Raw genomic sequence first — 16,261 nt, forward strand, 5'->3', positions numbered from 1 at the left:
TGCATGCGTGCGTCTGCCGCGAGGGCCCCGCGCCAAGTGCGGAGCGGAGCGCGCGGGTCCTGGCCTCCGCCTGTGCCTTTGGTTGCGAGTGGGGATTGGGGCACCCTGCTCTCCGAGGTCACCTCTGGCCCGCCGCACGCGGAGGGCTCAGCAGAGCCCGACCCCGAGACTGTGGGTCCCGGGCAGGTGCAGCCCCTCAGCAGAGCTGGGTGATGCAGAGAGGCCCCGCCCGCGCCCGTGGCGGGAGAGCCAAGCCCGCGCACCTCACGTGCTTGGGTAGGTCTCGCGGGCAGGTGGAGCGCAGGCCCGGAGGCCAAAGGAGTAAACTTTGGGTAGAGTTTAGGCCGTCGGAGCGTGACCTCTTGCGCCCCACGGTGCCACCTCCTGGGCTCTCTGCCTTCTAGAAGTTCCTGCAGCAAGCTGGTCTAGCCGCACCGACCTGGGCCCGCCCTGTGACTCCACTCCCTCCACCCCCAACACCACCGTCACTTTGCCAGAGAGGTGCTAAATTATGCCTTCCAACTTGGGGGACGTAGCAGCAGCTTGAGTGACAAGCGACAGGAAAAAGGACAAGGGCCCCGAGTAGATGAAAAGCACGTCTTGGGGCCAGATCTCCTTGCTGAGACAGCTACAGTGGACCCGAGTTCCTTCCGGTCTCTGCCACCTCACTTTATACTGGTAATGATTTCACACTATAATTCAGTCATTGTTCAAAGCACTGTAATCGGTTTAACTAATCTAAGCCTCACGCGTTATGCACCTGATCCTACCGGTGCGAAGTTGACCTGAAGCGCCTAATGTAATGCTCGGCAAGTGTACAGTAAGCACTTAATGGCTGCCGGTTGGGTTAGTAATTTGAAAGTTGGCTCTGTCAAGTGTTAGGGCTGCGGCATCTGCCGGTAAATCGTGGCATTGCAGCCGCGTTGTGTCGCACCTTGTTGGACACGCAAGGGGGTGAGATTGTGGCCCCAAGAGCGAAGCAAGCAAGTTAGGAGTTCCTAAAAATAAGTGTGGAAGTCAGAGCGACGGAAAAGAAAGTGGGAGACTGCAGAGGAACTAGCAGTTCCTCTAATTAATTGATTTTTAAATTAATGCCTTAATTGCACATATCGTAAAATTGGTTGGAAAATAGCTATAAATTGTATTCACACCCATCTTTGTTTAGAAGGCCCCTGTTGTGTAAAGGGGCCTGTGCAGCCAGAGTTTTTTCGCATTGACCCCGACACTTTCGACACTTTCGGAAAGACCGGAAAGGATCTTTAAAGTTATTTGATAACCATGATCTTTCACACTAAGAAATAAATACATTGCACAAATGCTTCCTGACAGTGTAGTGAGACCTTTCCCATTGTGGTGAGAGAATTTGTCCCTGGGGGTATTGACAGTCCCCGGGGCCACAGCCAGGTCAGGAACTTCTGTTTTTCGGGTCAGTTAGCTGCTGTGTTGGTTCATGATCACTGATGTGTCAACACTTCCTTGGCTGGACCCCACCTCACATTCAGAAAAGGCTGACTCAGCATCTTTGTGCCCTGCCAGGCAAGGGGTCACCTAAACTGGATGGTGCCCAGGTTACAGGGTTGGAAGGCTTCAGTGGGCTGGATGACCTGGACAGTTTATTTCCTAAAAGTCTCTTAACCCCTAAAATCAGAATAAGAACGCTTTCCCTATATGGCTTCATAAATTTGAGGTTGAAGGTAATGCATATAGGGTTTATAATCACTGTCTCTTCCTCATCTGCTGCCCTGTTCTATCACTACTTTAATAAGAATTATTTCCCCTAAATCTCTCAGGTTGGGTGGGGCAGAAGCTTCAGGAAGCAAACACATAGATAGACCTCTACTAACCCCTAAGCAGTGTGACCTTCCACACACCCCCAGAACACCCCTTGATTTTCACTCCGTCTGAAATTTAACCCTTTGTTTTTAAATTTTTTCCTTTCATTTCTGCAAGAAAATTTCTGTGCTTTATACATTGCTTCCTAGACAGAAGCAGTATTGTAATACTGATTTTCACTCTGATAAAGGAATTTTCACCCCTCTCAGAAAATGCTGGCTTAGCAGTGCAAGCTAATGGCATGTCTATGTAACCTGATAGGAACTTAAATTATTTGTACAATTTGGGGTGGGGGGGGCTATTTGTTAATGTATCTCTGTATTTGATTTTTGTTATAATGAGCATATATTACTTTCATAATTTTTTTCTTTTTCATTGTATTAAAATACACATAACATAAAACTTACCATCTTATGTGTACAGTTCAGTGGCATTAAATACATTCACATTGTTGTGCAGTCATCACCACTACTCATCTCCATAACTGTTTCATCTTGTAAATCTGAAACTCTTTACCTATAAAACACTAACTCCCCATTCTCCCCTCCCCCCAGCCCTTGACAACTCACATTCTACTTTCTGTCGTTATGATTTTGACTGCTCTGCATACCTCATGTAAGCATTTGCGCAGCACTTCTGCTTTTTGTGACTGGCTTATTTCATTTAGCCTAAGATCCTCAAGGTTTATCCATGTTGTAGCATATTGCAGAATTTCATTCATTTTTAAGGCTGAAGAACACTCCAGTCTGTGTGTGTACCACATTTCGCTGATGCATGCATCTGCCAATGGGTTGCTTCCACGCTTTAGCTATTGTGAATAATGTTGCGGTGAGCATGGGTGTACAATACCTGTTCAGACCCTGCTTTCAATTCTTTTGGGTATTGTGGGATTGCTGGATCATGTGGTAATTCTAGTTTTTATTTTTGAGGAACCTCCACACTTTTCCATAGAGGCTGCACCATTTTACCCTCCCACCAACAGTGCTCAATTTCTCCACATCCTTGCCAACACTTACTGTTTTCTGGGTTTTGTTTTTGTTTTCGTGGTAGCCATCCTAATGGGTTTGATTTGCATTTCCCTATGATTTGTGATGTTGAGTGTCCTTTCTTGTGCTTATTGGCCATTCATATATCTTCTTTAGAGGAATGTCTATTCAAGTCCTTTGTCCATTTTTGAATGGGAATTTGTTTTTTCTATTGTTGAGTTATAGTAGTTCTCTATATATTCTGGATATTAATCCCATATCAGATATATGATTCGTAAATATTTTCTCCAATTCTGTGCGTAACCTTTTTACTCTGTGGGTAGTGTCTCTTGGTGCACAAAATTTTTAAATTTTCATGAAGTCCAGTTTGTCTATTTTCTTTTTGTTGCCATTGCCTTTGGTTTCATATCCAAGAAATCATTGCCAAATTCAATATCGTGAGCCTTTGTTCTACATTTTCTAAGAGTTTTATTGTTTTAGGCTTTCTTTTTTTGGTTCTTGATCCATTTTGAGTTAAGGGTCCAACTTCATTCTTTTGCATAGGAATATCCAGTTTTCTCAGTAACGTTTGTTGAAAAAAACCTTTCCCCATTAAAAGGTCTTGGCGCCCTTGTTAAAAATAAAATCATTTGACCATTTATGAGGTTTATTTCTGGAGTGTTCTATTCCATTGGTCTAGATGTCTGTCTTGAAGCCAATTCCACTGTTTTGATTACTGTAGCTTTGTATTAGGTTTCTTAAAATTTTTTTTCCAGTTTTGATACAATTAATGTATTGCAGTGTATAAATTTAAGGTGTACAGCATAATTTACTTATTACCACAGTAAGTTTAATTAATATCTATCATCTCATGCAGATACAAAAAATATACTTTCCTGTGGTAGGAACTCTTAGGATCTACTTCTTAACAGCATTCACATATACCAAACAGTAATGTTAATTGTCATCACATTGTACATTACATCCCTAGTACTTACATATGTTATAACTGGAAGTTTGTACCTTTTGTCCACCTTCCTCTAATTTCCCCTCCCTCTACTTCCTGTCTCTGGTAACCACAAATCTCTCCTCTTTTTGTATTAGTTTTGTTTTTTTATATTCCACTTGTGAGATCACACAGTTATTTGTCATTCTCTGTTACTTATTTCACTTAGCATGGCAGGATTTCCCTTTTTTTTTTTTAAAGATTTTATTGGGGAAGGGGAGCAGGACTTTACTGGGGAACAGTGTGTACTTCCAGGACTTTTCTCCAGTCAAGTTGTTGTCCTTTCAATCTTAGTTGTGGAGGGTGCCGTTCAGCTTCAAGTTGTTGCCCTTTCAGTCTTAGTTGTGGAGGGCGCAGCTCAGTTTCAGGTCCAGTTGCCGTTGCTAATTGCAGGGGGCGCAGCCCACCATCCCGTGCGGGAGTTGAACCGGCAACCTTGTGGTTGAGAGCCCACTGGCCCATGTGGGAATCGAACTGGCAGCCTTCAGAGTTAGGCACGTGGAGCTCCAACTGCCTGAGCCACTGGGCCGGCCCGATTTCCCCTTTTTTTATGGCTATTTCTGTGTCTGTATACACCACAACTTCTTTTTCTATTCATCAGTTGATGGACACTTTAGGTTGTTTCTATCTCCAGGTTATTGTAAATAATATGAACATGGGGGTGCATGTATCTCCTTGACATACATAGTGTTTTCATTCCCCACAGATAAAGCCCCAGAAGTGGAATTGCTGGATCATAGGGTGGTTCTATATTTTTAATTTTTTGAGGCATCTTCATACTGTTTTCTGTAGTAGCTGTACCAGTTTACACACCCACCAACAGTACACAAGATTTCCCCCTTCTCCACATCCTCACCAGCATTTGTTCTTACCTTTCTGATACCAGCCATCCTAGCAGATGTGAGGTGATATCCATTGTGGTTTTGATTTGCATTTCCTTAATGATTAGACAATGCGGGTATGCCAAAGAGAAGCTGGAAAGTGCTTGTTACTATTGTCAGGTTAATAGTAACCTAACAGACGGCATGATGCCTACTTCGTTCACCTCACATCACTCATCTCATCCCGTAGGCATTTTATCATATCACGAGGGGGGAGTACAGTACAGTAAGATATTTTGAGAGAGGCCATGTTCACATAACTTATTTCAGTATGTTGTCACAATTGTTCGTTTTTATTGTTGTTAATCGCACTGTGACTAATTTATAAATTAAACTATCATAGGCATGTATGTGTGTATAGGGAAAAACAATCTACCCACGGTTTGGTACTACCCATGGTTTCAGTCATCCACTGGGGGTCTCGGAATGCATCCCCCACGGATATACTGTACATTGACCGCCCGCCGCATAGGCTGTGAATGAATCCTAAAAACGGTGTCAGGTTTTCAAGTTGGTCGTAACCATCACCCTCCAGATTTAGACTATAGTAAACAGCGGTTGTCGACCATTGGTTGCTTTCTGTACACATCTAGTCTGTCGTCCTCACACTTGTCTTGTGACGCTACTCCCTTTACATGGGGAAACGAAGGCTCAAAGAACTTGCCAAAGGTCATAGCAGCAGAGAATTCAAACCCAGGCCATTCTAACTATGCCATTGCCATTACACTTTGTCTCTGTTCACAACTTTTCACCACCTTCTACCAGGAAAATTAGTTCTTAGAACCAACTGATGACTCAACATGCATGGAGCACGTAGCGCGGGAGGTTTCCTGAGCGCTCCTTCAGCCTCGTTTAGTTTTATTCTGTCCCCTTCCCCAGTCTGGTCTTCCAAAGTAAGTCCTCCCAGGACTCAGATGGTGGTGGGGGTGGAGGGGGTTGGTTGAAGGGTTTTCACTAATAACAATTCCTCATATTCGCTACCCTAACTTTGAAAGCCACCCAAGAATTCTAAGTCAAAGTTTTCTCGGCTCTTAGTTTTGGTGGGACTCCTCTGTGTGAGCAAAAACAACACTCTTGGAGGTTGGTTAATAAAGTGTGTCATTATTCCCACAACTTCCTCTAGAGCAGTGCTTTAGAAGTTAGGATGAAAACACCTGAAGTAGCATTTTTTAAATTACAGTAGCATTCCAGTAAAATTAATCTGCTTCTTCCTGTATGCAGCAGAAAGACATTCCTGTATAAAAGGTATTTAATGCTAGAATGAAGTACTATAATTCTTGAGTGATCACATTTTTTAGGTATCTAAAATGAGTTATCCTTTCGGAAATGAAGAAAATGCATCCCTTTTACCATTCCTGTTAAAAATGTCCATTGAAACCGACATAGGAAATCTATCTGCCTAACCTGTCTACTACCAATCTACGTCTGTACCTAACCACCTTCTATGTCGCTGTACTAATAGCTGCACGAAGAGAATCATGTAAACCTGGGCCTGCCTTCTAGGAACTACATTGCAGGAAGTCCGGGAGCGTGAGATTAATAAACATCAGACCAACAGATGAGTGGTCTGTGAAATCTATAGCTCATGGCTGCGTTCCATTGAATTGGCTGGTAGGATGTGACCTACGCCAGGTAGTTTCTTTGAAATGGTGAGAATTGAAAGTTAAACAAAAACCCATTTAGCATCATGTTGAAGAAATCACTATTTGCTGAGTCCATGGAAGAACTTACCTAGGAGAGTGGAAAGGTCAAGGAAAGCTGTGTCTCCAACCAGAGTTATTTTAAGGAACAAGACATCTGACTCTGGTATTTAAGACATTTATCTATCTGAAGAGAGGCTCTCTAAGTTTCCTTTTGGAGTTATTCTAAAGAGCCAACATGAAGCATTAAAGCCAAGGAGAGAAAACTCACTTTTAGCACTGGGTATCACAACATACTGACTCATCTTGTCTCACTGTCCCAGTATAATGGTAAACAATAATAATCCATTTCTTAAATATTTGTTTTTATAATCTTTTTGCTCAAAATGGATGTTATGGCAGAAAAAGTTAATATAATCTTGTGTATAAGAATTTTGAAGGTCCTCAGTTTTCTTCCAAAAGGGATTCTGACAATGCTGTTCAAACAGTTGTTTATGGTAAATGCTAGGCATCTGTTGACAACCTGAAGTTTTCCACTTAAAGAAATCTTCCAGTTTAAACTTGTTGCTCTAATCTTGCAAGCTTTACAGACACCATTACTTAAAATCAATTAAGAAAACCAGGAAGAACGTTTGCCCCCAATTCATGCCTCCCCGGCTCTTCCATTTCCAAATTCACAAAAATTGGCTTGCCAATTGGAGTTCCTGGAGAAGGTGCAGGGTATGAATACAAACAGGTAAGGAGAAACCACCAGGCTTCATTCTGTCAAAAAAAATTGCCGGGGTAGCATTTCTAGACAAGACAGGATGTCAAGGTGTTTCCTACAGCAATTACAACAAATACGTCTTTTCAGAAATTATAGGGTAATCACGATAAGTGAAATTTGTTTTCATTTTAAACATTGCAAAATGAGCAAAAGAACCAATATATATCATTAAAATGGAAATCATTAAAATGGAAAATGGATTCACAAAATTGAATTCACATAAATTATCAAGACAGTATCTAGACTTAACAGCATGGACTCTTGAGTCAGATGGAAGGAACTCTGTCAATTCAAGTGTTATATTTCTAGCTAAGTCTTTGCTAATTTATTGCTGACAGTCTTCTTCAATAAAACGAGGAGCTATTTTAGATCTCGTTTCTCCTGTTATAGCAACTTGTGTCAAGTTTTACTTCAGTAACCATAGTCACTGAGGAAACACAACAGTCCATCAATGAAAGGACAGCTCTTAAATGTTGAAGGCCAAAAGTTAACATCTTTCTTTTTTAAATATAGTGGACCACAGTTTATGAAGGCAAGGGATGCTTCTTCTGTCTACTCAAGAACCCTCAGAATACCAAGGCGAATAAGTGTTCCAAGAGTCAGTCCAAAAGGTGAGTTTAAACTGTATGTTTAAAGCACAAACATTTCACATGGGACATTCTAGGTAACAAAGTAAGACATAATATAATTAACTTAGATCCTATTGAGTTTTTCTTCTCTTTATTTGCAAGGATAAGTTGATAAACTTCAATTATTAATAGCCAGAAATTCTGACTCAGAAGTAGGTCGATACTGTAGTGAAATACACTTAAACTCTTATAGTGAATTATGCATGCAAAGTTTGTTAAAAAAAAAATAGCCAACAACAAAACTCTTTTCATGATTGTAGCAAGTGTCACTTTCTGGTTTTCTATCCAACTATTCACTATAACCTTGTTTTTGGTACAAGTTAGGATTTACTGAGGATTAAGCAAAAGAAAAGCTTAGAAGCACACAGTGCTTAGGAGATACTCAAAGTATTACCATATGATACTTAAAACAGTATCCTTTCCTGCATATGAACTTCTACTCATAGTTGCAAATACATTCTTCATTAAGTTCTAAAATCTTCACTTAAAGTGAGGGTATATGTGGAATTGAGATTTCACTTCTTTAAAGAATTTTAGCACACCTAAGACAAAAAAAACCTATTAAAAAATACTGTTTTACTAAAGTGATGTCTGATGGTCCTCTGGCCAGGTATTTATTTAGGAACTACCGCTTTCAACTCCAGCTGGTGTTCCAAAGGGAATAGTTTTTTAAAAAAAAGAAAAAAAAAAGAAAAAAGAAACATACAACTAATACAATTTCTCTTACTCTTCACTTTTCTTTTTATTATTCAAAAGTCAAATATGTTATTTTTAAATCATCCATCCTCGATTTTGATTTAATGTACCGTCATTTTGCCAAGATATGAAATTTCAGAATCTCTTTGGAATACTAATTTCACGGTTCTAGGTTTAACAAAACTGTTGAAATTTTAAATTCCACTCTACTTCCCTGAATTCTCAAGACAGTTGCTGATGTAAATTTTAATATAAAATATTTAGTCACAAAATAGTATTGCTTTTGTATGCACATAGTTGTAAGATTACTTTGCTTTTGTCAATAAAAACTATACCATCTTTCATAAAACTCTAAACAAATTAAGAACTGTGATGTAGAACAAAAATTACACATGGTAAAACAGGTACCAGCACAACGTTAGGATATATTACATCAAAAAAAGGTTTAATGGTCCCAAATATATATACTCAACAACTAAGCATACACTCGGGAGAAAAAAATCAAAAACAAAATGAAACAAAAAAATTATGACACAAATGACCACATCTAGAATTCCACTCAATCTTTAATCAAGCAGGGACAAATCCCCACTTAAAAAAAAATCTGCAGTTCGAAGGGCAAAGGGAACAGATAAAAAAGAGGAAAGTTTGTATTCGCCCCTCCCCCATAGGTTTTCCAAACCTGTTGTAGCTTGACTAAAATGTTCAGAATGTAGGATTTTAAAGGCAGGTCTCTTTATACAAAGAAACTGCTGGCATTCTTAACTAGTGAAGAATTATGGCCGAAAAGCCTATTCTTCTGAGTCTCAAACATGGTCCGAGAAAGCATATTCTGATTGTAGCAACTGACCAGTCAATCCAGAGTTCCACTTACAAAACCCCTGCCCTGTTGGCTTTATGTTTCCATTTCCTTCCCTGAGAAAAGGGCAATGTGTGGTCCAAGCTGGAGAGCTCAAAGGCTTGTCTTTCCCCCACTGTAATCCCCTCCTCCTGCTCCATTGAATTGGCACTTGATGAGCAGAAGTCAAGTGTGCAAGGCTGATCTGTCAGTCATTCACAAGAGACCACTGATCTGTTGTGGATTTTGTAGGGGGTAGGGGTCGAGAAGCAGTTTTTTCAACAAGTACTGATTGTAGGCAGTTGCCACTATTATGACTCAAACTTGGCTTTCTTTGACAAGGGTACCGTGTCTTCCTTATCTTCATCCTCATCGTCATCTTCATCGTCATCAGGGTAATCGACCAGACCCACAAGGCCTCCCTGTTCAGAAAAAAGAATTAAAGAAAACACTACATTTTCAAATACATGTTCTAAGTCTGGATAAAGGTCATAGACTGGACCCCCGACCCCCAATACAGTAACTGTGGTTATTTCTGGGTGATGAGATTTTATGTAACTGAAATTCATTATTTTTATATATTTCCTAAATTTTCCAGAGTAAAACAAAAATTTTTGGTAGTTTATAATCCTAGCAAATCACCCAGGTAACATTAAAAATGTTTCAAAGATTAACAATGCATTCAAAATTTTGAAACAAATTCTAAATATTAGTATCAAAACAAACTACAGAAGATAAACAGACCACCAGAAATAAAGGCAGACAGATTCTTAGAGGTTAGGAAAATGATTCTGCTCTGTCCCCTCTGGCTTCCTTTTAGCCCTGCTCCTTCACCAGAAACAACTGTAGCTCACTTTATTTAAATGGCCAGGGCGAAACTCACATTGCCCTGTTAGCAGCCTGCCCCTTCATTCCAACATTTCTCACACTCACTTTGAGCCCTTAGGGGTCTCCTGCTCACATCAGAGGGAAAGGGACAGAAACGGACATTATACTCCTGATTTAGATCAATAAATCCCAAATGTCAGTCTGTTATGCTTATGAGGGCCGCATAAAGCAAATAAAAGAACTGGTTTTCATTCTGAGATTATGTCTTTCCTACTTTTGGTGTTAAAAATTTTATCTTTTCTTGCGTGAAATGCTACTAATAGTTAATTCCCTTCTATCAATGTTGCTTGGCAAAAAAAAGTTAGGAGTGTCCAGACATTTAGATTATCTTTTCCCCACAAAACCTTTATCTTCGTATTAGTTGGGAAAGCTGATACAAAATTAACTTAAATTTCTGTAAACATTTTGATACATACAAATATGAACCTGAGGTTCTAACATGCAAATAACCAACATTAGGATATATTCAGACTTCCGTATTTGTCATAAAACATTTCAGAAATTTCTCAACTTTAGTTAAGTTCAGGTGGTAGTAGAATTATTCTCAAGTTCACAAATGTTAAATCAGTTTCAAAAGACAGTAACGGGCTGGCCTGGTGGCTCAAGTGGTTGGAGTGCCGTGCTCCTAAGGCTGAGGTTGCTGGTTCGATTCCCACATGGGCCAGTGAGCTGCGCCCTCTACAGCTAAGATTGTGAACAAGAGCTGGGCTGCCAGAGCAGCCGGAGGTTGGCACGCAGGCGGCTGAGTGCTGCTGTCGTGAGGAGTGGCAGGCAGCAGCCCTCAGCAGCCCGAGCGCCAATATCTATGATTTGATATCTATGATTCCTCAAAATGGAACGCGTACCATGAGTAAAGAAGGCAGAGTAAATAGACTCATAAAGATGTCATTGGATAGTTGGCGACCAACTACTACAGCTGGGGGGAGCGCAAGGCTCATAATACCATCATGGGCCAGGGAGCTGTGTCCTACACAACTAGACTGAGAAACAACGGCTTGAACCAGAGTGGGGGAGGGGGGAGAGCAGAAGAGGGCGAGAAGGGAAAGACAGTAACCAAAGGGAGTCTCAGTCACAATTATTGTTAAGAAAGTTTAAATTAGATAGGCCTGGGAGTCAAAAGTGTACCTTGGTAGTAATAGCTGCCGTCTGAGATGTATTTTTAGGGACGGATCCAGGAGAGCCTGGGGACCCCGGTGACCCTGGTGATCCTGGAGAACCAGGCAGATTTGTTGCAGGTGACTGGCTGGTGAGATTAGTCTTTGTCCCACTAGAGAGGGAAAGCTTGAAACTTGGGCTCTGCCGGCCAGAGAGATTTGTTTTCAGAAGCACTTCTTTTTCCTCACTTTCTTTTACTAAAAAGAATAATATTGTCAATAGTTGTCAACCATACTCATCTTTTTAAAATCCCCCCCAAAATGAGGTGGCAATAAAACACAATTAACTAGCTTACTCTTCTGCTAGGGAGAAACACTAAAGATAATTTCTGAACAAAGCTTAGCAAAATACTGAAAACCCGTATCCATTGGATTTTACCACTGAGAAGGAATGAAACCTTCTGTATTATATGCAGTCTTCCTACCCTTCCTGAAATAGTATGTTTCTCCTTAAGTCAATTTAAGAAAATTTAGTCTATACCTTCCCAACAGAGCTATTAATTCACTCTATACAGCAACAGGCTTTAAATCTATGTCATGACACATACAAATTAGACCCCAATCATTTTGTCGAATAAGGATAAACCTATAGTGCCAAAGACTTCATTCTCCCTTGCCCATCTTTCTGACATACATTTCTTCCTCTCCATGAATTTACTTATTGGATCCATAATGTCATCGTCATTTTTAGTTTTGTCAGATGGAGACACTACAGTTTCTCCATCTTCCATGTCATCTTCATCTGTGTTAAACCACATCTCCTCTTCATCTTCTAGTGTTCTGGCATCTCTCCGATATCTGTGATTCCTCAAAATGGAACGCATACTGTGAGTAAAGATAAGAAGGGAGAGAAAATAGACTCATAAATACGTCATTGGATAGTCTTCAAGTCATGCTCTGAATAAGATGTAGTCTTAATAGTTCTACGAGATAAAACAGATTTATAAACAAAGAAACTGTCAGAAACAGATTTACCCAACGTATAATTAAAAAACACACCCTGTCATATCTAGATTAAGTAGTGGAATCAAACTTCCTATTATCAAAATCGTACTATTTACAGATCACTTATTAAACTTAACATCAGGAATTAACAAGCCATAATTTATGAATTTTAAAATATACCATAAGTATGTGAATTCAGGTATTTGGGGAAATGTACAAGATTTCTTAATTAATAATGTTAAAGTAATTCAAAGCAATTAAGATAATATTCTGATCTGTCTGGACACATGAAGCCTCACTGTCACGTAAACATTTGTTTTTGTTTTGTTTTGTTTTGTTTTGTTTTTGGTGCTTCTTTTCCATTGTCTAGTTTGATGTATGCCTGAGGAAGAGTCTACAGATCACACTAATATTCACCTATACTTTCAGGAAAGCATTTACGCTGACCAGTATAGAAAACTAAAACGTCTGCTCACTATCTGCTATTTCTTCCTTCCCTGCCAAGCTAGATAATATCAAACAAGCAAAAAGAGCCCCCACCATACAACTTGTCACTGAATGAATAGATTCAAATATGTGGTAATTTACCTGTCAAGCTTGGGATTATCTTGCCTCTCTCTTTGTTGTTCAAATCTCAGTTTTAATCCTTTAAATGTCTGTACATAATCTACATCTTCCAGTGCCTTCCAGTAATTTTCAATTACATGAGCAGTCAATGATTTTATATCTTCCTATAGGAAAAAATTATAATAATAAATGAGATGAAAATGTTAATTTAGAAAGATGTGACTTAATTGTTATGAACTCATAAACCTGCCCAAAGTAGTTTAACTTTGTAAAATTATTATACAATCTTGGAGATAATCAAACAATGAAAATGGGCATAACATACTGGCTACTTTAACAGCTCCTGATTTTTAGAACTCAGAATTATCTATGGACCTTGCCAAACTAAACGCCCAGGTCCCATCCTAGGTGATTTGTACTCTGTACGTCTGGTGTGGGGTCTGGCGTGAATATTTTAAAATCACACTACAGAAAAGTGCTAGAGATGGATGGTAGTAATGGTGGCACAACAATGTGAATGCACTTAATGCCACTGAATTGTACATTTAAAAGTGGTTAAAATGGCAAACTTTATGTTATGTATATTTTACCGTAGTTTTTTAAAAAGCACGCCACAGATAATTCTAACACACACCAATGTTTGAGAACCACAGCCGGCTGTATGATTAAAGAATCAAGAAGAGTTTGTTGGGAAATGGCTCTTTAGAAATATATGGGAGAAAGTCAACAAAAATTCAGAGATCTCAAAAGTTAAAACAACCAAAAACACATCCAAATACCAATCTTTCAACTGTAATTTTACTTTCTTAAAATGATTTTACCTTGACAGTGTTAAATCAGTTTTCAAACTATCCTATTGACTCACAGCTGCTGAGAGAGATTATTTTGGTTTTTATTCGTTTGAACTGAATCTCTCACAAGCTTTTGGTAACATTGGTTTTCTTTTAAAAATTCTCTACAAATATTCGTATAACCTCAAATCAGCCAAAATATCAATAATGTATATTCAAGTTTGTCTAACAATTAAAACCAAAATTCTAATTTAAGAAGTACAGAACCTACCACTCTAATGAATTCAAACATCTCTATTATGGCAGAGTTCATCAGATTGTAGCGGGATCCATTGTTGAGAAATGCTTTGACTACTGGTTCAAACAAAAAACTTTTCATTATGTAGCGGTTGTAAAACTCATCTTTTAATCCAATAATCTTTCTCTTAAAACGAAGAGCACCTGAAACAGAAAATTACATACCACATTTCCATATTTTAGACTTACAAAAAAAGACCTGCTTAACAAATGTAATTTCTTCGTGCAGTCATGTTACTGCTTCCAGCAGTGTGAACCTAAAGATAAGGATTACAGGAGGGTTGTCAGCAAAGTACATTATAAAAGTAGTGTATGTCATCACAGAACACAAGTCTTAAGAGAGCCAGAAAAATTCTGGAAATAAGTTACTAATGATCAAAATGTATTTCACATTTGAAATAGGAGCTAAGATAGGGCTAATAAATGAATTAACCTATCATACTACTTAAGAGGAGAATGCTAAACATATCCTTTTACATATACCTTCAAAACAATAGAAAAGCCATTGTTTTATTAGGGCAATCCACTGTGTAACTTGATCTTCGTTATTTTGGGGCACTTATTATTTTGCATCAGAATTCATGGGTTGCACTGGTTTATTGGTGGATGTGTTTGTAGAAATGCTATAAACCCACAAAAATCTGCACAATCCAAATTTTGCCTTCCCATAGTTTAGAAACAAATTTAGAGGATGTTGTTTTTAAAATGTGGTCCTCTATGCTTATTGCAGCGAGTATGCTTTTTAATTTTTTTCCTAGTTTTCCTTTTTATAATCAATTAGGCTTTAACTTACAGATTAAAAGGTATATTTACATCTTGAGGTATGGAGAGTTAAGTCACCATTCATCAAGATCCAAATATACGCAGACAGCTAGACTTTAACAAAGCCCTATTTACCTACATGGAATTATCAGTAAGTTAATGCCCCAGTTCTTGTAAACAGTTCAAAAAAGCATACTCACTTCATGCAGTCACATCGTCTTCGGTTGGCAAGATTAAATATTGTGTTTGTATTTTGGTTTCTTTGGAGTTCATGGAAGTGGCTCGTTAAATTGCCAATTTGTTATTAATCAAGTCCTTCATGAGCAGGTAGCCAGGCAACCATGCTGACACGGTTTCTGGGTGGGAAGGCAGAGGAGTAAAGCAGCTCAATTTTTCTTTAGTTGGCAGAAAAGAGGCCCACAAGTGAATGCCCAGTTAGGTACAGTTGATTATAGACTGCCTTAACAATCCAACTTTAAGAGTGTCTCTCTCTAAGAGACACTCTGGGCAGGGAGTTTCAAAATAGTTTATAGAATGCTAACTGCAATTTATTTTTTAAACTATTGACTATTTTCAAATACATTAAGCATGGTGAAATAAGACATTTGAAACAATAAGAGGCATCTTTCTCTGTTTTAAGTTGAACCCAAATAAGGGTTTATTTTCCCAAAACAATGGTCTCAAGAATTTGGTTTTTCTTTTAATGTTACTAGACAAAGGAACTTAGTGAGGCAGTTCTATTTGTTAGAATAAAAATCAACAGTTTAGAGTTTATGCTAATGAGGCCAAATTTCAAGCTTTTAGTAACTGAGGCCAGAGCTATTAGGAATTGGTCCTCCAGCTCTGCAGGCTTCGTGGAGACTTGTGTCCTACCATAACATACACTAGCTGAATCCTGTGGGATCTGCATGCAGTTTCTAGGTAAGTGGAAAGAAACTCCCTTCCTGGAATTCACTAAGACCTGGGTATGCAGATGGCACCACTATCTCCTCCAGAGCAGGTCTGTTCAGAAACTGCTGCCACGGATAGAAGGTAGTTCTAATGGTCTTTTTGTTCGCTGTTCATTTCCACTTGTCCTCATTTGTTTATATCAAGAACTGTGTTGTTTCCACTCAAAGCCCTCCCCAAAAAGAAACCTGCATCAAAAATATCCAACCACTACGGGTTGAATAAAAATTCAATTTGCTGTTGAATCAAAAGTTGCTTTCAAAAATTTACCAGTGAGTTCTATGAAGTGAAGTTGCTCAAAGGGGTTTTAGACAAAGCTTTGGGAGTAGGTCAGATGGTCATAATCACAGGATTTTCCATGTAAAGTGAGTGTGCTCTGCTTCCACTCACATCTGTCATTCACATGCCGGGAATCTCTTGTGTTTAGTTTCAATCATCTCTCAAACAAATAATTGGACTTTACCTGACACAACATGAGATTTCATGTAATAAGTTTGGGACTTTTTGCCTCATATGTGTCTAATGATAGCTGAATAAAAGCATCTATAACAATTTTTCTTTATTTCATTCCTCTTACAGATTTCCGTATTTTTAACAAAAAAAACCAGACAACATAATAAAAGGCTACATTGTAAGATCCAAGAATCCTGAAAAG

The 16,261-nt window shown here is 38.9% G+C and overlaps 1 protein-coding gene across 2 annotated transcripts in view; it reads right to left on the reverse strand.

The window, feature by feature from the left end:
* Nucleotides 1–8,964: 8,964 nt before the first annotated feature.
* Nucleotides 8,965–16,261, reverse strand: part of PPP4R3A (protein phosphatase 4 regulatory subunit 3A) — a 37,586-nt gene continuing 30,289 nt past the window's right edge. For both annotated transcript variants that reach the window (XM_019745192.3, XM_019745183.3), the window contains exons 11-15: nucleotides 13,871–14,040; nucleotides 12,830–12,972; nucleotides 11,931–12,121; nucleotides 11,268–11,494; nucleotides 8,965–9,676 (exon numbers count right to left, since the gene is read on the reverse strand). In XM_019745192.3, the coding sequence (XP_019600751.3) occupies nucleotides 9,566–9,676; nucleotides 11,268–11,494; nucleotides 11,931–12,121; nucleotides 12,830–12,972; nucleotides 13,871–14,040 (842 nt within the window). In that variant the 3' untranslated portion in view covers nucleotides 8,965–9,565. The remainder of the gene's footprint in view (nucleotides 9,677–11,267; nucleotides 11,495–11,930; nucleotides 12,122–12,829; nucleotides 12,973–13,870; nucleotides 14,041–16,261) is intronic.

The sequence above is a fragment of the Rhinolophus sinicus genome, chromosome 3 (assembly GCF_057876585.1).
Source record: "Rhinolophus sinicus isolate RSI-liver-muscle chromosome 3, RSI-T2T, whole genome shotgun sequence".
Taxonomy (NCBI): Eukaryota; Metazoa; Chordata; class Mammalia; order Chiroptera; family Rhinolophidae; genus Rhinolophus; species Rhinolophus sinicus.